This window comes from Podarcis tiliguerta, assembly GCF_965153285.1.
Source record: "Podarcis tiliguerta genome assembly, chromosome: 7".
NCBI lineage: Eukaryota > Metazoa > Chordata > Lepidosauria > Squamata > Lacertidae > Podarcis > Podarcis tiliguerta.
In genome coordinates this window covers 43,761,328-43,787,163 of record NC_139540.1, presented here as the reverse complement: position 1 = coordinate 43,787,163, position 25,836 = coordinate 43,761,328, and the positions used below count along the sequence as shown (strand labels likewise).

At 40.5% G+C, this 25,836-nt stretch overlaps 3 protein-coding genes across 10 annotated transcripts in view; 2 read left to right on the top strand and 1 right to left on the bottom strand.

The window, feature by feature from the left end:
• Positions 1–5,769, bottom strand: part of OSBPL1A (oxysterol binding protein like 1A) — a 154,461-nt gene extending 148,692 nt beyond the window's left edge. Inside the window, exon 1 of one of the 2 annotated variants that reach the window (XM_083451591.1) lies at positions 5,640–5,769. In XM_083451591.1, the coding sequence (XP_083307717.1) occupies positions 5,640–5,703 (64 nt within the window). In that variant the 5' untranslated portion in view covers positions 5,704–5,769. The remainder of the gene's footprint in view (positions 1–5,639) is intronic. The other variant, XM_083451593.1, reaches the window with a different exon arrangement.
• Positions 1–25,836, top strand: part of RIOK3 (RIO kinase 3) — a 910,199-nt gene that overhangs the window by 461,379 nt on the left and 422,984 nt on the right. The window lies entirely within an intron of this gene.
• Positions 3,799–25,836, top strand: part of LOC310682651 (uncharacterized protein) — a 142,927-nt gene continuing 120,889 nt past the window's right edge. For 5 of the 7 annotated variants that reach the window (XR_014514066.1, XM_083451692.1, XM_083451698.1 and 2 more), the window contains exons 1-2: positions 3,799–4,133; positions 8,410–8,522. The gene's annotated coding sequence lies outside the window, so the exon portion shown is untranslated. Of the gene's footprint in view, positions 4,134–5,067; positions 5,158–5,240; positions 5,305–8,409; positions 8,523–25,836 lie in introns of those variants that run through there. The other 2 variants (XM_083451693.1, XM_083451694.1) reach the window with 2 other exon arrangements.

Below are 25,836 nucleotides of genomic sequence, written 5' to 3'. Positions count from 1 at the left end.
TGTGCTTATAGGGGGGAAAATATAGTGATTGTTTTAATCTTGAAGCAAGCTAGACATGTAAACTACAGCATATATATATATATATATATATATATATATATGGTGTATGGAATGCTCAGTGGACTTAATCAAACTCTAGGTTTGTCCATAACAAGTTCAATAGTTGCTATTTGCTGTTAGATCCTCAGCTTCATTAAATCTAAAAGTTTCAGCTTTTGTTCGCAGTTAGTGTACTCAAATCTATAAAGGCTGCCATAGCTATCTCCTAAGAGACATAAAACAGAGGCCCTGACCACTTGTGGTCATTAAGGATCCCATGGCATATTTTGAGCAGAATATATGTTATATTCCAGGCTCCAGATTCCATTTCTTCCTTCCTAAAACATCAGCCTTTCTCAAACACTAGATGCAGTTGTCCTGCACTTACTATTATTCTAGCTGAGAATCAAATCAGAGAACCCTTTTATGAGATAAAATTAGAGAATGTCCACTAGTCCCGCTTTACAGAAGGACAGTTGCTCTATTATTGGCCCAAGATCAGTTTACAGATAAAGAATCTAAGATGAGACAGCAGCAGGAGCTTGAAATTGTCCATTACCCAGATAGCAGACAAGTCACCTGGTCATAGTCTTCCTCCTGTGATGAGAGCTGCTGTATTGCTCTTTGAAATTTATCAATATTTTAGTATGAATTTCTCCTGATAATATACCCTTTTGTATGTAATTTCCTATACATATAAATTAGCACATACAAAATTCATACAGATTGGTTGTCCTCTTTTTAGGTGATCCATTTCCTGGTTTGGGGCGATGCCTACAAAATTGGTGATGATTTTGAAAAATATGTTACCTAAAAGTATATCAGTCAACTGTTTGTACCTCCTAAGGGAGACCCACGTCACGGCGGAACTGTGGTTCTGGACTCTTTATTCCATTTCAGACACAGTGATCATTATTAAACTGTGCTGTGCAGATAAGTGCTAGAAAAATTGCCAGGTTATTTTCTTCACATAAAATTAACCAATTTGCCTCTGTGTGTGTATGTGGGATGGTAAAGAGCTGCTAAGCAATCCCATTCAAGTGATTAACCTTTTAGTTCATAAAAGCCACCATTTCACATGTATAAATAATATAATAAAGGGAATGTTCACACCAGGGTAATGTAGCTTACAATATCCTCGGCTCCTCTCCTTAATTGGTAAATAATTCCTCAAACTCTGAAATAAATTGTGCTCCCACCCACATTTCCTCATCCAATTATCATGAAATAGGGAAGCACACTTTGCCACCCTTTGCAAAAGAGGAGATTAGCAAATTGTTTCAACAGCGTTTCTCCGCTGGCCAGGGCTGCTTGAGGCTGGCACCTTTAGGTTGCCAGAGAATCCTTGTAGGGATGGGCGAGTCTGTCAATTTCAGTTTCTCCGGGCTTCTCATTTTCCCATTCCCATGAAAATTGACAAACAGATCTGCAATCCTCCACATTTCAAGAACACCTGCCTAATTCTGACTTGATTTTATGAAGTGCTCTCGGTCCAGAAAAGATCAACTTCTAACACTTTTGTCAAAGAAGGCATTTTATGCCCTAGAGAAAGTGAGGTAATGTTGCCTTTTCCTTGGGGTGCTATTTCTATCCACTAGACTTGGTCACGTGTGATACATTGCTACTGCGAAAATAGTCATTGTTCTTTTCCTCTTCTCATGGAAGTCCATAGAAGGCCCAATTTGGAAACCTGCATTTGCACACACAGAGATCTGTATTATGTCTCCCAACCATTCACCTCGTAGGACAGGACGAAGAGGAATAGAAAGCCGATATAGTCCTACCTTGATTCTTGAACGCCCTGGAACTCGTATGTTTTGGCTCCTGAACAATCGAAAACTGGAAGTGAGTGTTCCGGTTTTCGAACGTTCTTTTGGAAACCGAATGTCCCACAGGGTTTCTGCGGCTATAAGTCTCTATACAGTATGTGGTTTTTTAAAAGAAAAAAAAACTTCTTTACTTGCTGTAAATGCCATTTCAATAATGAAACCATGTGGAAATTTGCTTCTTCACACATATTTCCCATACCAGAACCAGGAAAAATTCTTTAAGTAAAATACATCTAACACTTTTAACACTGCTGGCCTGATCAATATATTATCCAGTTGTTGTTTCTGTTGTTGTTATCATATTATATTTGGTGGTAACTCCCACCTACCCTGAGAGAGATTATTTTACTTTCTTCTTTACCAGTGTTTGAATAGGTCTTGATGGGTTCAGTATTTTAAATTGTTAAAAAGTGTTCCTCTCGCTATATTAAAATGTTTTGTCTGATTTCTTATGCTGGCCTGTAGAGTAGTTCAGACTGCTGATTTATTTATATTGAAAAAAATTATAAACCACTTAATTTAAAAGCAACACCTCTAAAGTAGTGTATACAAAACAATTTAAAACAATTATTAATAATACACAGTGTATTTCACATACACTTAATGTCTGTAAACCTTAGCCTATGTAAACATAACTCTTTATACAGTATATGGTTTTTTAAAAGAAAAAAATACAGTGACAATTCAGCTGTTTGTGGATAGCAAACATGTACGGTAGTTTCTACTCTGCATGAAGGGGCAGGAGAGATCCTTATAATAGCTAGTTTGTTTAGATTTCTCACACTTTTTTGGTCAACCTGAAAAGTCAGTAAAAATAAGTTAAATAATAACACACAATAAAATCAACAAATATTGAAAGCAAGTATACATAACCAAATTATGTGTCAGTATCGGCTTGTTGGAGAGGAGGAAAAGCTTTTTAGGTGGGGTCTAAAACAGTACAGCCTAACGTAAAAGGCAGAAAATTTCACAGCATAGGTGCTGCCAGACTGAAAGCTTGACTCCTAAGAGATATGGAACAAACATTATATGGCACCTGCGAAAGTGCAATTTCCATGATTGAAGCAGTTGCATAGGCACATACGCTCCAATTTTGTTTTAGTTTTGCAATTGTGAAGATATGCTTTATAGTTGTATTTTATGGGTAATCTCCAATATTAATTGTACTCAGACTATTGAAATCAGTGAACATGACCATTAATTTCAGGGGGTGCAGTCTGAGTATGCCTAACAATGACTTGGGAGGGATAGGCCTGAAAGACAGAGAAATCCTAGGAGCTAATAGAAAAATAAAAAAGTAGGTGAGACTCCACTGCCTAGGCACATATGTTTTAAGTCTCTAGTTTAAAACAAAATGAAATACCTGCCTGATAATGCTGTCACTCAGAAACAATAATACTGCTTGAGTATTCAATCTAATTGTCAACAGAGATAAAAAGATTCGGTAAGGGCTACTAGGTTAAAATACACAATTAATTTCAAGCTTTTCTCCACAAAGCTGAAGGCTAATGGCACCCTCCTCTCACCTCCAAATGAAATCTGAGATAAACAGATCTAGGGACGTAATAAAAGGATCAAATGTTATGAGGCCTGTGATAAAATGGCGAGACTTGGCAGCGCTGCCTGCTAGCATTTCCCAGAGGATTTTGTTCAACTATTTTATAGCTTTTTCTCCAGGTCAAACTCATTGCATTAAAATACTGTAAATATTTACAGTGCATCATATGAATTTCATGAAGCAATGTGCTCGAGCCTGGATACTTTCATGTAGCTATTGTGCAACATAAGCCAACATTTCGCTGAAGTGTAATATTGTTTTTAAAAGCATCGGTGGTCTTTTAACCTAAGTGCAAACATCTAAAATTAGGGGTCAGCAAAAATACTACTCAGATAGAACCAGTGTAAAATGTCCATATACACCATTCAAAACCTTCTTATCTGAAGGTTTGGTAAACAGATAACCAGCTTCGAGCCTTAACTTGGTAGAAGTGCTATGCGCCACATCCTTATACTCTAAATTCAGGGGAACCTCTAGGCCTGAGGCTGAATGTGGCAAGTCTTGATATGATCCTCAGCACTCTCCCAAGACCACACACCCTCCACAACCACACCCTGCTCCTATGCCACACCTTGAGTGTTTTCACTGGGCTGCAGAGTAGAAAGGGACGTGTAAGCATGTACAGAAACCAGCCTACTGCACAAAAGTAACATCTTTGCTAATTGCAGAGCAGGATTTAGGTCTGATGAGGCCCTAAACTAGTGAAGGTAATGGGGCCGTTTATATGTCCAGCTGTCCTTTGTCAACAACAAATTGTTGCTGTTTTTGGTGTTGAATATATGATATATGGTAATTTATGGACCTAATAGGTATCTAAAGCCATTTGCACATGCAGAATGTAGGCACCCTATATATAGAAATGAGCAAACCAGTGATATTTTAGGAAGCAGGCTAGCAGGCCCATTACTTACATCACAGGAGCCTACACAACACAAAACACCGTTGCTGTATGTAGGTGTTATTTTATTTGTTTTTCACCTTATATTTTGGAAAGGTACATCCAGGTTTTTTCCCTTTAAATTTTTTGGGGCCCCCCAGGAGAGTGGAGACCTAAACTATAGCTTGTTTAGCTTATACGTAAATCCGGCACTGGCTAATTCTTCCACCTCCTCTTGCCTCTGGCCCCACCCAGCACTGGCCTGTGCCTCCCAGAAATTTACCCAAACAGAACTGAGGCCTTCATTGCATTGTGTGAGAAAGACAGATTTTCTGCCTTTATGCTGGTAGAATAGCTGCTGTACACTGTGCATGCTCAGCCCAGGAGGGGAGGGAAAAACACACAACCAGAATTTTTTTTAATGTTGTATCAAAATGGCATAGGCACTCCTATGTTCCCTGGAAATTCTGCTAAGAGGCTAAGGGGACTGTGCCCACTCTGGCACCCCACTCCCTGCATGCATAGAGGGCGCTTGTCTGTCATTTTCCCATGCCCCACTAAGCAAGAGACTCAGACTATCAGGCAACGTGCACAGCCAAGGGGACTCTGTGGTGCTGTCTGCTAGAGCAGGCAGGAAGAGCCATGTTCAGGGGTTGCTTTGTTCAAATCCACACAGGAGACAAAACAGTTTACAGTGGTACCTCGGGTTAAGTACTTAATTCGTTCCGGAGGTCTGTTAACCTGAAACTGTTCTTAACCTGAAGCACCACTTTAGCTAATGGGGCCTCCTGCTGCTGACGCGCCGCTGGAGCACGATTTCTGTTCTCATCCTGAAGCAAAGTTCTTAACCTGAGGTAATATTTCTGGGTTAGCAGAGTCTGTACCCTGAAGCGTATGTAACCTGAAGTGTATGTAACCTGAGGTACCACTGTACTTCCCTTCTCAGGGAAGGAAGGCATAAAACCAGGCAATGGCAGCAACAAGCAAGGGAACTCTCTGAGGTACAATCTGTAAAGTGGGCACAAATATAACAAGGAAGTCCTCAGAGGGATCCCCCCATTGTTCATTGTGAAGGGAATAATTTGGTAGAGTTGCACAGACAAATTCACACATTGGTCAAAAATCCAAAGAGAAAATTCCTCACAAATCCTCACTTCCTGATATTGGTTGCGGCCTAGCTGAAGTGGGAGCCTTGATCCTCGGCCCACACCTGCCACCTCTGCTGCATACCTTCCTTCATTCCTCCAATGAAAATAGGGACACCCAATTCAATAATAATAATAATAATAATAATAATAATAATAATAATAATAAATGATGATGATGTTACTTATACCTTGGCCATCTGACTGGGTTGCATCCTCCTGAAGTGTGAAGCATGTAACGCCATACATGTCCATCGGCGGCCCCCCAATGTTGGCTGCAACTCGGCACCTCTGAGCTCTGCCAACAACTGTTTCCTGTTTAGCCAATTCATTGGCATATATTTGCCACCAGAACAGTGCCACTGGCAGAGTGTTTCACCAACATATTTTTGTGTGGGGTGGTAGGGTATTCCACCAGCTTAGCAGAGGTTCTGCCAAATCCTAAAGCCCGTTCGAGGGATCTCAAGTGTAGGAATATGCCCTAAGTTTCTAGTCCTTTCGATGTAAGAAGTCATTCCAATAAAAATGCGTATCTAGGACAACCACTTTTTAAGACAGGATGGGCCAAACCATAGCTTTGTTAGCTGGGCATTTAATGCCCACCCCCAGCTGCTCTACAGAGTGTAAGCAAAACCAGACTAGTGTGTTAAGGACAAGTTATTGAAGTACTTAGCCAGTTGAACAAGTTTAATTATCCCCCTACCCTCATAAATTGAAAGCAGCATCGTTTAAAAAATCAAAGCAAAATAAAGCAATTCTGTTAAAAATGAAAAATTTGACATAGCAACAGCTTATTTACTATGTATTTTTAATGACTGAAAAGACAGATAATAAGCAAGATATGATTTAATGGCCACATTTAGCCCACCCGAACCCCTCCCTATAAAACTACTCTGTTCCAAAGCTTGATAAATCAAAGTCTGCTGTGTTACCCAGCAGACAAGCCAAGGCTTTGGTCAAAAATGTAAAAAGGTGTTAATTAGCCATCAGAGGAAGCCCATACAGTCTCATAAATGTAATAGAAGAAGCCTATTAAACCAATAAACAAATTAATTGAAAATGTTACATCAGGGCTACAGGGTTCATACAAAGTACACCCAGCTTCATATTAAGATCCACTAAAAAAGAAATTCTATAGCAGGCATGTTCTCTATTTGTTTCTGTTTTACTCATAGCAAAAATAATAATTTCCCCTTACAAGAACCTTCTGTCTCACCCCCTCCCCTGCTTTCCCTGATTTAAAGTTATGATATACTTGGGTAAAACAAAGGAGCAAAATTAAATAAAACCCTTATGATTCCTCCTCACTCAGGGCGGTTAACCCTCTCTAATTAAAATCAATGGGATTGAAATCTCCCATTGAAACCAAAATGTCTTAAAAGTATTTAACTGTTGATAGATGGTAAGCCAGGTTTCATAGAAGACAAGAAAACATAAAGTGGAAAGGAACACCAAGGAATGCATTCACATTCAAATTACCTCTGTCCACCAATTTAATAAAATGTGATCGTAAGCCTTTAAACCAATTACGTGTAAATGCATTTACATGCTGCCAAAACATCAGTATGGGTATCTTTTTTGAGATACTGAAGGCAGTGAGAGCATTTAGAATTTAATAAACAAAACATTACCAGCCATTACTATGATCAGGTTCTCAGTTTGAGAATGCTTTTGGACTGACAGGATCGTGGTCACAGCTTAGGGACGATTTTAGATCTAGTTCTGTGGATGAGTACTTAGGTGCCATCATGCATGGCTCAAAACTCTTTTAACCAGTGCTTTTTTTATTAAAAAATATTTAGGGGTACTCATATTTTGACTCAAGAAAACCACAATTTTATAGTTCGAATTGGGAAAAATAAATACAGTAAATGGACATCAGGGTTAGCAACGGAACTAAAGATTCACCGTGCTAGAGAAGATTCTCTCTTTTTGGTTGCATTGATCTGGTTGATTATGCCAATGCCTCATAACAAAGCAGATGTTTCAGATAAGCTTCCCTTTACTTATTTCATTTTTGCAATTATAACCGCTCTTCCTCTCAAAAAAACACCAGTTAGATTCACAAAATGTTTAGGGGTATGCGTACCCCTGTATCCCCCCAGGAAAAAAGCACTGATTTTAACCAGCTTTGGTGCCTATATGAGCAGTGGCTACTCCTGGAAGAATGGGATCTGGATACAATTCCATGCCCTTATGCCTTATGTGGTGTTGCCTCCAGAAACTGTTTGGAAATTTAATTTAGTTCAGAATAGCAGGTAGCAGCTTTGCTGTTGAATTGAGACTGGATATTGCCACCATTTAAAGCTTTAACTTTTTTTTAAGAGTGCATGTTTCATTATTGTTGATACTGGGTTGGATCCAGACTGGCCTTTCCTTTGGAGCTAACACCCACTGGAGGTTCCCACTTGGGGAAGGAGGAGGAAAGGCTTTTTAATTTTTTAGCCAATTCCCCTGGCACCACAGCTCTCACACTTTTGGAGGGTCCCCAAAAATATTATTACAAGATATAGCGGAAGAAGGAATCAGTGAAAATCATCTCTCTACCCATGAGCTGGCAGGAGTGTCCCAGGAGCAGAGTTCTGCTCACAGGAATTCTGGATCCAGCCCATTTCGTATGTGTGTGTGTGTGTGATATCTGCCTTGGAAATCATGGTTGAGAGGCATGAAATAAATATTTTCAATAAATACACGGTAGAAAGCAGTAGCTTTCATTTTTTCCTCAAGCACTATCAAAACAGACTCAAAGTAGCTTTGAAACATTAACAAATGTGTGCTTAATTCTTAGCCCCCTGATTAAAATTTGCTTTCACTGATTAAAATTGCATTACCCCACTCCAGGGTTAGCAACTACAGGCTTATGGATGGACCCACTGATTATGTTGAGAAGCCCTTCAGAAGTTTTGCTTAGAGGAAATGTACCTAATAAAGATTGTGTGATTTTTTTTTTTTCAATTTCAGAAGAAAGTATCTTCTTCTTTTCACATTTATACTCCGCTGTTACTTCAGGGACCTCAAGGTGGCATGCAAGGTTCTCACCCTTCCCTGCTGTATCCGCACTGCAACCCTGAGAGGTAGGTTGGGCTGAGAGATACTTAAAACATAATAACTAAGTCTTAGAGATTCATCTCTTTAATTTGTTCCCCCCAAGTAGCAGCTACAGATGTGAATGGTTCAGATTCAGATCAGGCACATGGTGGGCTGGGCAAATGATTTACCTCCCTGTTTTTCCAGTGGCAAATTGTATGCACAAACCCCAGCTGCCTATGTTGGAAAATCCAAACCAGTTAAGGATTCTAGTGGCCAGTTGATTGTTCAGTGGTCCCAGTAAAACTAATATATTTCAGTATTTGATTAATTGATGTTAATGTAAGCAAAAGGCAAGGGCATCTGACATGCTCCTGCCCAAATCAAGCATGTTAAGTCCTCTTGATATCAATGTGACAGATTCAGGCTGCAATGCACCCTTTCTTGTAAGAAGGTCCTTCTGAACTAAATGGGACTTGCATAGAATTGCAATGATAAGCATGTGTTTTAGCATTACAAGTGAAATCAATTAAAGTTAAAAGCACTTAACTTTAGCTACATTGTGCCTGCTTGTGCACTTCCAAAGCTTGTGTGTGTGGTTTCTACCCCCACCCCTGCTCCTGGAGACGGGTGCTGAACATAAAGGCCACAGTCTAGATGAATCAGCCATCTATGAATTTCTGCTAGAACAAGGGATTTTATTTTTTATTTTTTTAAAAACACAGACCAAACAGAAGAATCTGAACTATTCTTTTCTGAGCTATTATTCCCACCTATATTCACCTCCCATAGGCACTTTTGAAAACATCCTCCTTGGATAATGTAGATAAAAGAGGTGATGCCCTCTGCCTTTTTGAACTTTCCTGGCACCATTGATACTCGGGGAAAAGAGGGAAGAGCTTACTGCTCTATGATCTAATTAGAAGCACAAGTTAGCTTCATGGCGAGTTGTATTTACTGCAAACCATTGAACTGCCCCAATATACACAGGAGGCCTCACCAGCCCTCACATCAAATTCAGAATAGAGGAGGGAGATCACAGCCAGTTTTGCTTCCTGACTCATAGGCTGTGTCTCATGAGCTGCATCAGTCAGAAGTGCAACTGAGAATGCGACAGTTCATTGGCAGGAGAGCTGGGCAAATTCATGGGTTTAATTGCCATTCAGTCTTCTGGAAACCAAGTTAATATTGCCCTACATTGGGGAAAATGAAGGGAAAGGCTCCACTATTTTTCTGTTGCAATTGCTTGAGTAGACACAATGGTGTGAGGAAACTGGATCCTTGCTATAACAGGGCTCATTCCGAAGGAGACACACCATAGATGCGTTTGTGATTATGATTCAACCACTGAATAAAACAATATATAATTTCAGAGCTTTGCAAGATGCTGCGGAAATGAAGCACCACAAATATATTTGTCTGTTACCTGCTACAGCACCAGGGGGGCAATAGAGAAAAAGGACAGTAGTTCTCAGAGCCATTTTTCAAATGTAGGACATTTCCCAAAGTTCCCTGGAAAGACGGATTGATCATTAAACCATTCTGTAAATTTTCGCAACAGGAAGAGAATAGGGGTCTCCTAACAACTCTCACCACTCTTAACAAACTACAGTTCCCATGATTCTTTGTATTCAACTACATATTTGAACTATTGCAAGGATTTTTTGGGGGGGACCCAGAATAGATTTAGGGGGCGAGTTGGAAGAAGGAGAGATCATTCATTTATGCTCTGCGTAGCACTGCCCTAACTGTTAAAGTGGTATAATAGTGCTCTAACAGTACAGTGGCCCTATGCTGTCTGAAGAAAAAGATGGATTGTGCATAGCCCTCCCAATCACTCTGTTAGCTGAAGTGGTCTTATCAATATAGTCATCATCCTTTTAATGTTTATTATTCATGCTGAGTTTTGCTGAGAAAGCTTAGGAGAAGCGCATTGTGATTATAATCCAAAACTGCAATCAGTTTGATACAAAGGCCCTCTATGTCAGCAGAGAAAGAAATCACATATCAAAATCAGGCATCAGCTTTGCCTCTTATCTGCTGCTAGCAAGGCGATCATTTGGGGACAGGTAGCTACTATCTGCTGCCAGTACATCTTTATATGCACTGCTCACATTCCATTGCATCATGTCAGATTTGATAGGATATAATGCAATGCGACTAATTTAATCAGATGTGAAGTGCACTAGAGCAACATGTCAAGTCAGAAAAATTGAGGAGAGAAGAAAAGCTTTTGCCAAGCCACGGCCAGATTATTTTTCTCAGCTGGAGGACTTCTTTGCCAGAGTTTGGGCATTTCCATGCTGACCTTCCATTCAAGGGCATGTGGCAAGAGGCTCTTGGCTCCCAAAGGCAGTGACACAGTATATTAGGTCATAGAAGGCGAATCATCAGGCATTCACTCACCCCATCTTCTGAGCCACCACCCTGCACATGCTCCATCTTCACTGAGCTTGAACTCATGAGATTATGCCCTGCTCTCGGTTCTGGAAAGGAAATACTTTGCTGCTCAAACTGCAGGAACTGAAATGAAGAAGCTGAACAGAAGAAACCAGTCTGATGATCTAAACCAGGGACAGGGAATATGTTATCCTTAAAATGTATAATCCATGCCTTGCAGTAGTAGATGGGGTAGTAGGGCGATACCACTCGCGTGACCTCCAGCCAGTAGTGTCACTGCTGTTCACCGGGAGGTAGGGTGAGGTTCTCTCTTTTTCTCTCCTGACCCAGAGTCCTGTGCAAGCCAGTCCCTGACCAGGCACCAGACTGTTGGTTTATAGAGTTAACATTCCTAGCTCAATTGTTTTGCAGTGCAAAAAGCAGAATTTTCCCTCAGGCTGTAGCAGAAGAAAAGATGGGGAAGTGGAGCCATTTTATAGGTTCTGCTGAGAGGCCATCTGCATTCGGCTCTTTTTCTTCCTGGATTGTTTAAATTCAGCCGCTGACCATTATAACAACTGCTGTTTAACTTTAAGAATTAGCGTTTTCCTTCTTCCTCCTCATCCATTTTTTCTTTTGTGTCATGCCTTTTAGATTGTAACCTGAGGCTACCTGGCTTTTATTAATAGTATGTATGCTGCTCTGTGAATCTTGACTGAAAAAATGGGTTGGTGTAAGAGATGCTTTAAATAACTAATATTTTCAAGGGCTGGGGAAAAGGGGTGTTCTCCTTAGTCTGAAAAATTATTGGACACTTTTTTTTTTAAAAAAAAGCTTGTCTTCCTTGCTAAAACAGGAAAGAACCTTTTGTAAACTGTTCAAAGCTCAAAATAGCAGCCTATTGCCTCCCCAGCCCTGCCAGCCATCCACTCAGATTATTCTGTTGTTCTTCTAAGATGACTCTGGTATTCCAGCTGTGACATGACAAGGGGCTTGACAACTGCAAAAAAATAATAATACCAGCGGTATTCTTGTTCCCTGAATCATTTTACACGGCTCTACCAAATGCCCTTTTTTGGGTTTTGTACTTGTGTGTGTGTTTTAGCTGCAATTTAGGGATGTGCCGTGTGAGCCTCTAAGCTTTGCAAGTGCTGAGAGAGGTTGAGTCTAACGATGTGACTTTGATAGCAAGCAGGTTATTGCTTATGTAGCGCGGCACTTAGGAACATGTGCATACTTGTAAGTCTTGGCCTACGTGCAGCTAACCAGCCTGCAGGTCATTAATGTACAGTACAAACAGGACCGAACCCTCTGGAACTCCAACTGGAAGAGCCTGAAAGGAAGATTCAGAGTTTCCAATAGCCACTTTCAGTTGGCAGGATCCTGATTGGAACCATGTGACAGTTTCAAGCAATATACCCAATGCAGCCAATTTATTACATATGGCAATATGATTAATGGTATCAAATGGGTTTTTTTCCCCCAAACAAAAAAGAAAAGAAAAGAAGCAGTCCAAGAATATCATAGCAGCCAATTATATGAGAATCCAAGGCAATGGAAATCTGTTCCACGAATGTAAAAGTCAGGCAGATGAGGTTAAATGAAACAGGGATGTGAGCCAAGACAATGATTATAAAGAAAGTTTTTCTCCCTCTTTTAAAAGAAAAAGGCAGAATACTGTATTTTTAAATAGGATTCCCTCCCATGTCAGTGTTGCAGCTTTAATAGATGTGCTGTAGACTGAGTTTTTGAAACAAAGCAACTTTCTAATTTACGAGAGAGGAAAAAAACTAGTTTTGTGTTACAGAGATGAGCCGGTCTGCCGCCAGTACCATAGCTACACAAGCATACCCATGTACTCCACCTTAATTAATTTGCTGTCTATTTGTACAGCAGAATCTTATTCATATTTATTTGGAGTTATGTCCCATTGATTTCAGTGGAATTTGCTCCCAAGTGAGTGTACATGGGATTGACTGCAGTCATAATTACAACCCTGCTTTACATATTTGAAGAGAGAAATTTTTACTATTCTTTAACCATCCTTGTAAGTACAGCAGGGTGGTTAAAGTGTGCTAAGCTCACATGACGTAATCGATCAAGTAATATTGAGTATGTAAGTCAAGAAGCAAACATTGGTTACGAGTTTAAGAGGCAGAGGAAAATATCAGTTCCCTATTCAAGAATTTGCTGGGGTTTAACATTAGAATTCTAAGTGTTACACTAAAAGTCTAAGTTAGGCTTTGATATGCACACACAATATGCATTAATTCAGCGATTTTAAAGCCTGCCAATTTAAAACCAGAGTTTTAAAGCTCTCTGGTGTTGGCTCAAGTTCTGTAAAGCTGGGGAATTGTTAAGCCAAAGCTGATGCCTTAACAGACACACATTGTGACTAGTAATGATACTTTGCATTGTGCACGCTTCCAACTTACTCTCTACGCACACACCCTTTTCCCTGGTGCAAATCCAAATAGCGAGGATGAAGAACCTGGGACCAGCAGGGATGCCCCATGTTGTGCTGGTACCATATTAATTTGTGAAATATCTTCCTCCTGTTTGTTGTTTACATCAGAGTAGTTAAACAGTTGGAGATGGCGGTCCCCCCTGATGCAAGAGAGGCAATAGTGGTACTGCTACTAATGACTTGGGGCTTGTAGCTGTGTTACCAGGCTCATGCACAGGGGAGGGAGAACTGGGTACACTTGCCCTGGACCTTAGAGGGCTAAGGTGGTTGAGGGCTCCCAATTATGCTGTCATGCCAAGAACAAGTCTCCCACCCCGGGCCTCAGACAAGCTTTGAATGGGCCTGCCTAGCATTACATTCCTTATTTCCAAAATTTCTCACCTGCCTTTCACCATCAGAGTGGGTTACAACAATATAATATAGAATTATAAAAACATATAAAACTGTTACCATTATAAAACAGTTCCAAGTGGAATGGAACAGTGTGACTGAGGATGGTGCTGTCAAGTTTGAAAATAAAAGCAAGATCTGAAAATAATTCACCCATTTCATAGAGTTCAAAGAGACAGCACCAGTGTATCTCGACAATACTGATTTTGGGAAGAAATGGGTTGCTTAATTATTTATATTGAAGTGGATCTGTAGACCTGTGCCTTTCCCACTGTCACTCACAGGGTCTGAACATAGAATATTAAGTTAGATGATTGAGGCTACATATCTCCTCTGTTGCAGTTTTTGGGAGGATGCAATTTGAAGCAAATAAGTGGTGTGCTGGAAGAGCATGCTTACCCTGTCTACTTATAACTTCTTTTCAATTGCAGCACCACACTACCTCAGCTTCTTTTATCCACACCATACATTTGGGGTTCCAATGCAACCTCAGGTGCCTTGCAGGATGCCTGATAGTGGAAATCTTAACCAGGAAGTGGCCGGGATAAATTCAATTAGGATGGCCGTCCTATGAAGATTTGCATTTTTGTTTATTGCTTTGCCCTTGTCAGTGGATTCAAAAGAATTGAAAAGTTGGCAAAATATCCTGGACAGCTTCATGTGGCAGGATAAACGGCCTAGAATTGATGCTAATACCATGCAGGCCTCAACACAGACAAGAGGATTAACTGTCCCAAATTTAAGGATAGATTATGATGCAGCCCAGTTACATCGGCTGAGTCTATGGTTTTTACATAATGATGAAGAGAATTTGTACGAATTGGAACAGCTACTTATCAAAGCTGCTTTAGAAACTTTGATGTAGGTATCAAATAATGAAAGGTGTGGTGTTCAAATAAATTTCGTTCCATGGCAACTACTGGGAACATGGAATAAATATGCAGGTAAATTAAGCCTAGGTATCTTACCTCTCACCTCTGCAACAGTCGGGTTGCCATACATCCTGAATTGCCTGGACATAACCAGCATACTGCAGTTAGAAGCAGTGTCTGGGTAGAAATTGTCAAAATGTCCAGTAAAATCTGGTTTTCAGTTTTTTAAATATGGCAACCCTGTGCAATAAGGCATCATAGATTTTGTAGCAGAAACCAGCTAATTAGGAAAGGTATGAGGTCTCTAAATTTGGAAGCCTAATAGATAATGGGTGGCTGTTATAAAAGCAAGAAATCCTCCAGAAAGCCACAGGTTGTATACTTCCCCAGTACCATTACTTTCAAGTAAGATTCTTTCTTTCTTGGAAGCACTGGGACTGACATTCACATTAAGACCTTAGACAACTTGATAATAGATAAGACAAAGGTGATCCTGTCAAAAATGTTGATGGAGCTGGAGAGCAAAAGTATAGCAAGCAGAAGGCAGGACAGAGAATTGAGATGCTCTGTTTATGAAGAACTATAGTGTCAGGTGGAAAGGTTGCCATTAAGTTTATCAGTCTGGAAGGTGCAATATAAATTATTATGATAATGCTTTGATAATGCCTCTTGCTTGTCTGGCTTGAGGGTGGAGAAAGGAGTGTCTGTGCACAGTGCCCTCTGACTTTCTGTGGTTAAAATGTTGCCTACTATGCAAAAGTAAGAGTCACTTCCATTGCCCACCCCCTTTCCCCTCTGCCCTCCCCCAAGGTTGTCCTTGAGGAAATGAGATCCCCAACTCCTGCTTTATTTTGTTTTTTAAAAAATATTTGTTTGAAGTACACCAGTTAATAGAAAGGATACAATGAGCTACAATTTTATAACAAAGAAAATTTTACAGTAAGGAAGTTAACAGTAGTATGGAAGAATACCTTCTGGAACAGCGGGTATTGCAGCAAGTTCTGCTGAGACCAGCAACAGGGGGCAGTAGAGCAAAAATCCTTCCCATTCTTCCTCAGACCCTCCTGTTTTCCTTCTACCTCCCTCAGCTTTGCCATAGCAGAATTCCTTTCACATGCTACAAATATATGACCAGTATGTAAAAATATTCACAGAACACTCTTGGGTGCTGCAAAACCACAAAGGGAAAGTTGGCACATGGACTTTGGAAGTGTTTTCTTATCCCCTTGATGTGATCCCCCCCCCTTGCAGTCACCCCATGATGAGATCCATATGAAACTGTGTCATAATGAAGGATCTAACACATGCCTAGATCCCCAGCCAACACACATATAGCAACCTCCAGAAGTCAGGTTTGTTGAACGTTTGTTGGCCCCGGAGCTCAACATATGTTGGATTCATCACATGACTCAGTTCCACGTGGAATTCGACAGAAGTGATGGGGAAACAATCAGCTATTAGTGGGAGAGAGAGAGAAAAAAGTTGGTTGAGTACACCCATCAACAGATGTCAAATGTACTGGTCCAAATCAAATGTCCAGTATAGTTCAGTGACTAAAATGTTGGGTTACTGATGTGAGAAATCCAGGTTCAAACTTCCAGCTAAATGTGTAGCCTTCACCAAATTGTGGCTTCCGCTTCTTGTTCTGTGTACTCCCCTCCATCTCCAAATTGTCACTCAGCTAGCCTAGCCATACCTGCCTGCTTACCCCGTCATGACAATAAAGCACAGCTCCGAGATTGGGGATATTTTAATTTGCTGTCTGCACCAGTGGACAGAGCTTGAGGAGATGTATCTGTGCTGCGTTGCTTTGTCCCTCTCAACAGTTGCTCCTCCCCAGCCCTACACTACCCTTTTCTGTTCTGGACACATGTGCAGGTATTTCTGTACTTGTGTGCTCATACCTTTCCTTCTAAATAATAGTTATCAGAAGTGCATTACAGAAACTATTGCCAGCCCTGCAGGGAAAGACCCAAGGTTGCACACACACACACACACACACACACACACACACAGACACTGAGGTATTGTGCTAAATACATACATACATACATACATACTGAGCTCATTGAATGAAGGGTGAGATACAAGTATGGGGCAGAGAGGGGAAATGCCAGCTTCATGAACTCCTGGCTTGTCAGTAACACATACTCTGAAGCATACTGGCAAAAGGTAGATAGATACTTGTTCCTTGGAATATGCCACATATCGGGAAGACTGCCATACAACACCCCAGTCTGCCATGGTTGCTGTCTGTCATACCGACTTATAGGGAGCCAGTGATGTTAAAGAGTCTAATCTGGGGGCAGCCAACATGGAGGCCTCCAGATGTAGTTGGACTACAAGTTCTGTCATCCTTGCCCACTGGTGATACTGGTTGAGTTCTAGTCCAAAACCTCTGGAGGGTACCACTGAATATTATTGCAAAGCTATGAGACAGTGAAGCACCGCACCCCACCCCATAGCTGTAAGGACTTCTGTACTAAAAATACAAAGATATTGAAGCCCTTATGGACATAATATTGACCCAAATATTGTAAATGTTAGCAAAGACATTGCTTCCCCCCTTTCTTTTTCCCCCTATGGAGCGAAAGAATTGGGGACTGGGAATATTATATTGTTTAAACCTTGTGCCACTGTTAGGTGCCATATCTGTACCGTCGCATAGAAACCTTTGTAGAAATGACCACAAAGTGCTTTGCAGCAACAGATTATGTTGAGTACAGAGTGACCCTCCTAGAGGCCAAAAGCGAGAAACAAAAGCAGAATACAAAGAGGAGAACAAAGCAAGAGCCAACTTAGAGCTCTGATCTGTATGGTCTCCTCTCATGCTGTATCAACAAAGCATGCAACTCTTGAGGTGAATACAGTCCTACTGTTGTATTCCTACATTCCTAGCAATAATTTCAATTGAACCTCAGAGCATGTGGAGTCCCTTTACTTTACAGGTCATAAAAGCTACATGTGGAGTACAGACTCTCTCTCTCTCTCTTTTTAAACGGGCCTTTAAAGAACTCCCAGTGTATCAGCCTTTCCGAGAAAAAGACTGATAAATCCCCTGTGTAAAATTATCACCTTTTACAGAAAAAGAACTTTTGTTACACATTCATTAGTAATCTAACTTGGGGGAATAAAACTTTTCTTCAATAAAGATAACACGGTGGTCACTAAAACTAATACATGTGTTATCTCAGCTTCCCTGCCTTCCCTTCAGTAGCCATGCATCAAGGTTTCTAGAACTTCATTGATTTATGGTCACACTTACCCCTGACGGCGTGAACTCAAGCATGTCCAATTGGTTAGCAAAAGGGGGGCGGGGACGATTGTTAACGGCAAAATGTTCCATTAAATGGGTAATTTTAATCTTCAGGAATAGGCAAAAAATAGATGTGTGCTGGAAAGTCTTGCTCCATTTTCAGTGTAGTGGTGGAGACAAAGAAATGGGGGGAAATTTGGGGTGGATGTGGATTTAACATTGCTGAGGCTGCCCATTAAGACCATCTTGATTTACATCTTGGTGTTGCTTCTCAAGTTAGTTAAATGAATCAAGTAGCCTGTGGTGGTGCAATGGATCTTTGGGTGTGAGATGATTGGGCTTAGATGCAATTTAAAGACAGTCACACAGGTTTGTTACTGAAGGGGCGATATCTCTTTTGCAGCTTCACATCTAAATAATGAACACCTAAGCGTCTTCATTTCTTTTGACGATATAGATTTGGAAGGGCTACTTGCTAGACATCTCAATTGTCTCTCTAATAATACATCAACCCTTCTCTTTGAGGCCTTATTCTTTACTTCACAAATGAGACCCAAGAGGTGTAAGGAACGGCCTTATTATACTAAATAAGACCATTGGTTCATCTATTTCAGTGCTATCTATTTTGACTGGCAGTGAATCTCCAAGGTCTCGGGCAGAGGCCTCTCCTGGACCTGACAGTTTCTTTTGGAGGTGACAGGCACGGAATGTGAGGCCTTCTCCATGCAAAGTATCAACTGCGACCCCCCCTCCCCACATGCTATAGAACTAGTCCTGGGGGAGGAATGTGCATCCAAGCTCAGACACAGATGTGCGTGTGGGAATACTTGTGCATAAAAAATGCTAAAGTAATTAAACAATTGCTCTGTTCTTTCGCAGCTGCTGACATGCATTTTAGGTCTGCTTTCGAATTAAAGGTTAACAATATAGCCAGGGATTCTTTTTCCTAATAGCACACATTTTAGCAAACCAATTGTTTTCAGTAGAGCATGAGACCCACAATCTCAGGGTTGTGGGTTTGAGTCCCATGTTGGGCAAAAAATTCCGGCATTGAAGGGAGTTGGACTAGATGACTCTTGTGGTCCCTTTGTTTACATTACTTAGCTGGAGAACTGCATTGCAAAATTTGGAGAAATGCACATTTTGAAGCATAGCTGTGCTTTGGTTCATGCATTGCTTCAGAAAGTGCAAGTTATGTAGGCTCACCTTTAAATGCCAATTAAATCAAATTTCTCCTTCATCCCTGTCTTGGGATCGGAGTCCAGGAAAACTATGGCAAACAAATAAGTTTTTAAGAGACATTTTGATACCATTACAGTATTGTCTGCTTCTCACAAAGTACCAAAGCGAAAGAAGGCCCATTTCTATGGTGTCACCAAGTGGCAATTCCTGGCTGTGGAACAACCTTCAGGGTCTTCTTGGAAGATCTTTAAGGCTGGCATGACCTGTTTAACAGAAGGAGATGTGCTAGGTATCCTGGTCCCAAGTTAGTCATGAATACAATTGTTCACACTGAGAGAGAAGGCAACAACATTTACATTTCTGAAGCAAAACTAATTACTCATACACACACCAATTCCTCCTGTCTAATATTTTGCTTTGATTCCTTGATCGTGAAACACCTGTTGCCAAAAAGACAAGTTGTGCAAGTCTGGATATGAGAAAAAAAAATATTTAGTTATTTACTTACTCACTTTCTTATTTCGGTTTAAGTATAATGTACAAAGGGATACTTAAGGGTATATAGATAACCAAGTACCCTTTTACATGTACACACATTTTCATACCAATGAATTCAAAGTTAAAAGAGAATTGTAACAAATTCAAAAACACATACAAGATGAAAAAGTTCATGCCTTTGCAAGGAGTCTGGCAAAAATCTGCCACAAATGCTCTCTGTGTGGTACTTCTTCACTATAATAAATTCTAGCTGTTCTCTGTAATAATTTGAAGCTTCAGGGTGAGATTTTTATTTCTCTTTTGAAAGTAATATAATCACTGGCACTAACACAAAATTCCCTGTGTGTTTTGTATATTCTTCTTTGGGGGAAAAAGTGAAGTTGAATATTAGCCAGACCATTTCAAAGAGGTGTGTTCTGATCCTTGTTAAATAGCAGTTCTTGCTAACGTTCATTATAGTGTAGCCAATATTCCATGTTTGTGATAGAAGTTGGTAAGGAAATCCTCACAAAATATTAGTTCTTCTGCACCAGCTTTGAAATGAAGTGTTGATACATGAATTGCATAAAGCCAAAGAACCATTCCATAACTGTTAACTGTATTAGAAAAGCTCAACATTAACATGCAAAATATACTCACCTGACTGATTGACTGCATTTACTTATATGCCGTTTTTCCATGAGTTGTGCCCAAAACCATCAAAGCAGAGAACACTGGAAATACGAATATACAAAATACTGTACAGAACAAGTCAGTAAATGCAAAATAACAAATACCAACAATTCAGCAAACAGAATAAAATCAGTATTGCAAAAAACACAACCCACCAATCTAGGCATAAATACAAAATACAAATACATAAATACAAAAGTTAACCGACAATAAAGTTTTCAGATACAGTTCAAAGAGAAGAGGTAGATGATATACAGCTGGCATACAGACTAGATGACATACAGCTGGTTCCCATATTCTTATTCCAAAAGGAGGCTGACAGCACCAAAAAGGCACATGTAAGATAGAGCAGTGATAGCTCAGCACCGACTGGCAGTGGCTGTCTAGATTTTTAGATAGGGAGTCTTTCCCAGTCCTACTGGGCAGTGACAGGGATTGAGCCTAGGAGCTTCTACATGCCAAGCATGTGTTTTACCACTGAGCTATGGCCTCTCTATCTCATCCTTTGATGATCTGATACATCTCTGCTAACACTGTCTAGGGCCCAGGGCATCATGGGCTCATCTCTGATAGTGAGCTGATGGAGAAAAACATTCCAACTTTTGCAGATGTGCATTAAAATTAATATTACTTTTGTATCTTATGTTCTCTCTTTATTTGGAACTGGAAAACAGAAAACCTCTCTCTGCTATATAGACTTTTTTCCAATTTGTGCTTTGGTTGGTTTGGATTCACACAGCTAACAGCACCTTTGTCTTGTATTGTTTGATCTTCCCCAATTCTCTAGTTGCATTTCCTTTCCCCCCCATTTCATGTGATGATGAAGTAAGTGAGCTTCCCATCAGGATTTGTGGGTAGTGTTTGCCTGTCAATCACTACCTTTATTATTTTTATAACCTTGTGAGATTTTGCTGTTTTGTACTTGCAAAGCACCAGAATAGCATAATTTGTGGGGGGGAGCAAGAAGGAAAAATACAATTTGGGAAGGGGAGAGTACAAGGAGAAAATTGATTCTGCCCCAGAATAATAGCATTGATTTCCAAATTGCCCAGTTTCCATTCATATGCATTTTTGTTGTATGGCAAGTTGACTCGAGGGAAACAGCCCCCTTCCAGTTTTCGGCATATTAACACCACACTATCACTGATCTCCAGATGTTTTCAATGCAGACAATACGGACCACATGCCTCCAGTTGGCAACGGTTCCCAGTAAAGATATAGCATATTGTTATATTTTCATTGCAACATGGTTCCTCAAAGGCTTCAGGGCTTAAGCTGTTGTCTCACTTTGTAGCTGTCGTTACGGGAAAGGGTTGGAGCTCCATCACTTCATGCAATCAAGGCATGCAAAAAAATAAATCTAGAAGCATATGGGGAGAAGATTGTCCCCACCCTGCTTGCACCTCATTAGGGAGAGTTGACTTTGAGATCTGTGGATCTCTGATAACTGAGTAGTAAAAGGAATCTGCTTTATGCCTCTTGGAGTAGATGTTTTGACTAATAAATTTTTCTGGGAACTCAGGGTCCATTTTTCCATATGGGCAGATTTCCTAATATTGATCCTCTTGCACTGACAGCATAGGTAGCAGCTCCTTAACCACAGTGATTACATTTCCAATTTGTGACTCCCCATAAAAAGCATGTCGTTTTTGGACTCCATGATTTCCTCTAGAATTAACTACTTCTATAGCTCCATCTTTCTCCTCTACTGTTTCCTCTGACACTTGCAATAACATATAATCACTTAGGAAGAAGTTTCCTCTGACACTAGCAATAACAACACTTTGGACCTGCAATGTGTCTGGAATGTGATTTTTTTGAGGAGGGTGGTGGTGGAAACACCAGCTGTCTAAAATGTATAGTTATTTGGGCTTTTCCTTGCAAAGCCAGCCTTTTAAATTTGATAACTTCTTTCTTTTCTTTTAACCCGTTTCCTCCAAATGGTTTTTGTATTTGCATTGCAGAAGGAAATATGGATGTGAAAGAGGATGGAACTGTTTGATCAACTAGTTTCATGAACTGTTAAACTGGGCAAAAACCAGCTGATTGCCTGTGTTGAGGAGCAGACACTGAGGATGTGGCAAAACAAAGGAAAGAACTAAAATATATGAAGCTTTATTTTGGCACAAGATTCCCGCTGCTGTTCTTACTCCCCCCCCCCCTAAAAAATGAAAACGGCTAGAGTAGCACTAGATAGTATTGTGAATTGTAACTGCAAAGGCAACTCCCAATGGCTATAAAACCCTTCTGTCTCAACACATAATAGTTGCATGCATGCACTGTAAACATGAGCTTAGATCACCTAGCGTGGCTAGAACTTGTTAGAAAAATAGTAAATCTTTCTATGCACAAAGATATGTATGCAACCCCCCCCCCCAAAAAAAATAAAAATAAAAATATTTTATGGAAGAATATATGGGGAAAAGCTATTTTGACCTTTTAAAACTGTTTGGTTTTGAACCCATTTCATTAGCATTTGATCATTTTTCTTTCTCTTTTAACTACTTAATTTATGTTTCCTGTTTCATAGAATGCACACTAACAACGACAGAATCTATGACTTTTAATATTAGAAGATAGAACGCATGAAAATAGAGAGGAGGGTGAAAGTGTGTGTAGAAACTAGCCTTCTGTACAAAGATAATTTTTACATTATTCTGCTGACCCTTTTGTTTCTGGCTCCAGCCCCCAATGGCACGTGGCCCTCAGAAGGCTGTGTAGAAGGAAGTGTGGCCCTCATAAACTTGTATAGAAAGATATGTGGCCCTTGGGTTGTTATAAGGCAGCATAACTGGCATCCTTCCTTCCACATTAAAAGTACATTAAAATGTACTAAGCCATTTTATATGAATGTTATACCTTTTAAAAAAAGTAAAACAAATGATAGAAGGACTGCTTTCACTCTCCATGAGGGTTTTCTTGTATACTAATATCAAAATAGATTTGTTCTGGCTTTAATGTTTTATTTGGTATTAAGTTAGGTACCCTGCAATGGTGTGAATTCCAACTTTTATCTAGACTGCCCCTTTCCCGAATAGGCCGCTTATCTGCCTTAAATAATATTGAGATGGGTACTAACAGCCCTGGACCGCCTTGTTCTGACTCTGATATAAGCTGACCCGCAGTGCAAAAATTGTCATTTTCACCAACAATCTGAGACAAAGCATGTGCAGATCTACCATTTTATTCATGAGCATTTTCACAACACCTCTCAAATATTGTATATGGGGAGTTTGAAGCTAGAATTTGTACCATTTTTGCTGTGGTCAGGGGTGTGGGTGTGTGAGTGAGTGATGGGGGGCACAATGTCTTGTATACAATGTACATCACTATACAGATATTGTAATATCATGCCTTATCCTATATCATGTCCTGCCATTCTCTCTGACTGGCTGCCTCCGCGCCCCCCCTTTTTTTTACAGAAATGGATTCTGAATGCTAAGGCTGAGGTGGTGAAAGACAGCGGCAGTGGTGGCTGCACTGCAAGTCAACAAGGCCAAAGTTGTGATGGACCAAATGGGAGCTTCCACCCCACCACCATCACACAATGCCTCTAATCTAAACAGGGACTGGGCTGGGGGTGATAAAGACCTAGCCCCCATACACCCCACGGTAGGGTCTAGCTATTTTTGCAAGAAATATCTACAGTCAAGGGCAAATTATGTGATAAACATCATATGTAATTTGACCCTCTAATACAAAGCTACGATGCCAGTCTCATTTGATTCATATGTCTGTCCTCTCTCCCCACAAATGTTGCCAGAGCAGCTTGTGATCCAGTCATGCAGAAGTTGCCTCCGCACCACTCTGATAACATATGAAAAGGCTCCTGTACGCCTTTATTATGTGGGAAGCTTTTAACTCACTACTATGTGGCTCTTAGTTTAACTATGGAGCTTCTTTCTAAGATTAGCATTTAACCAATGCTGTTGTTGCACATTAGCACAATAAAGACAGCTGCTTTATAAATCTTACAGCAAGACACGCCTGACAAAATACAAACTCACCAGAAATAAGAACATGATTAAACAGAAGAATTCCAGGGTGAACCTCTGGAAACCAGATAAGAGTTGTGTGGAGAAGATGAAGGGGCAAATGGCCAGTAGGAAGGCAGCAAGTAGTTTCTCCCTTTTTGAAAGCACTTTTTCCTTTTCCAATTTTATACAGTTTTTAGGGTACTCATTAATCTGAAAAAAACAGTTCCACTTCCAGACTGTTGGTGCCAGGGTGAAGTGAAATCCCAGCCAGCCTGGTTTTCTAGTGCCAGGGTCATTCAAGATATCAGTCAGTCTGCATTGTCAGTGCCAGAACAATTTGACAAAACAGGCTGCCCAGCTTATTAATGCCAAAATTGTTTTGAAATATGTCCTCGGTAGCAGATTTAAGAGTTAGCAAAGTATTTTAATTTTGCAGAATGGCTGTGATTCATTGCCCATGCAAAGTGTTGTGCGAAGCTGCATGAAAATGAATTGCTATGAATTTTGCTGCATTTAAAATGCTGTGGCTTACATTAAATTGGAAGTTGGCTACAAAAAATTGGGGCTGGAAGTTTGTTAAATGAAAAAACAAAAACCACTCTTGTGCTAAGCCTGAGGCAGTTCCTTCCACTCAAGAGCCATTCTGCCCATGAGGCAAAAATGACATTTGCTCTTGGGAGAGTGGGATGAGGGGCAGCTTATTGAGGGGAACCAAACACACAATGCCAGCTGCTGCTATTCCTGGGCATCTCTCTGGCACCTCACTACTGCAGCCAGATAAAAAAGGAAGCTATTAGAAAGTGCTTAGCCTCCTTGCATTTGGACCTGGACTGATGGCTCAGCTGAAGTTTTAACAGTGATGGATGGTGATGGTGATGATTCAATTTATTCTGCCCTTCACCAGCAAGACCCAGGGTGGGTTACAACAATTTAAAATTCAATATTAAAAACATTTGAAACAAATTACAGTCCTGAAAGCACACATCTGATATGTCAAAGGACAGGGTAAAGTGGTGAGTCTTCAGCATACTCCTGAAACAATGCAGTAAAGGTGCCAGATGCTCCTCTGTGAGGAGGCAATTTCCCAGTGTAGGGGCTGCCATAAATAATGGGCCACCTCCCAAACTTAAGAAGGTGATGGACCTACCAAGAGGATGGACCTTCTCCGCTGATCTTAGCACCCAAGAGGGTCTATAGGGATGGAGGCGGGATGGAGGCAGTCTTTCAGATATTTGGCACAAAAGTCATTTAGGACTTTCAGCACAAATGTGGGCATCCTCTGTTGGCCTATAAAGAAACCGGGAAACTATTTTGTTGTTATATGAGTTCTAAAGGGAACACCACCCAGTCATCTGGCCTCTGCATTTTGGAGCAGTTGAAGCTTCTGTATTGTCTTCAAGGGCAGCACCAGATAGAGCACATTGCAATAATTCAATCTGAAAGTTGCCAGAGTGTGGAGTACCATGGCCAAGTCATCTCTGTCCAAAAGGAGCTATAGCTGGTGACCTAGCCAGAGCAAGAAATAGATACTCCAAGCCTAAAGCGCCAATGTTGGATCCAGGAATGCCCCCAAACTACAGACCTGCTCCTTCTAGAACAAACCATATTCACATTTCTTCGACTCAAGAACTTGGAACATGTGTTACCTCTTTCTTTTCAGGATTCAAC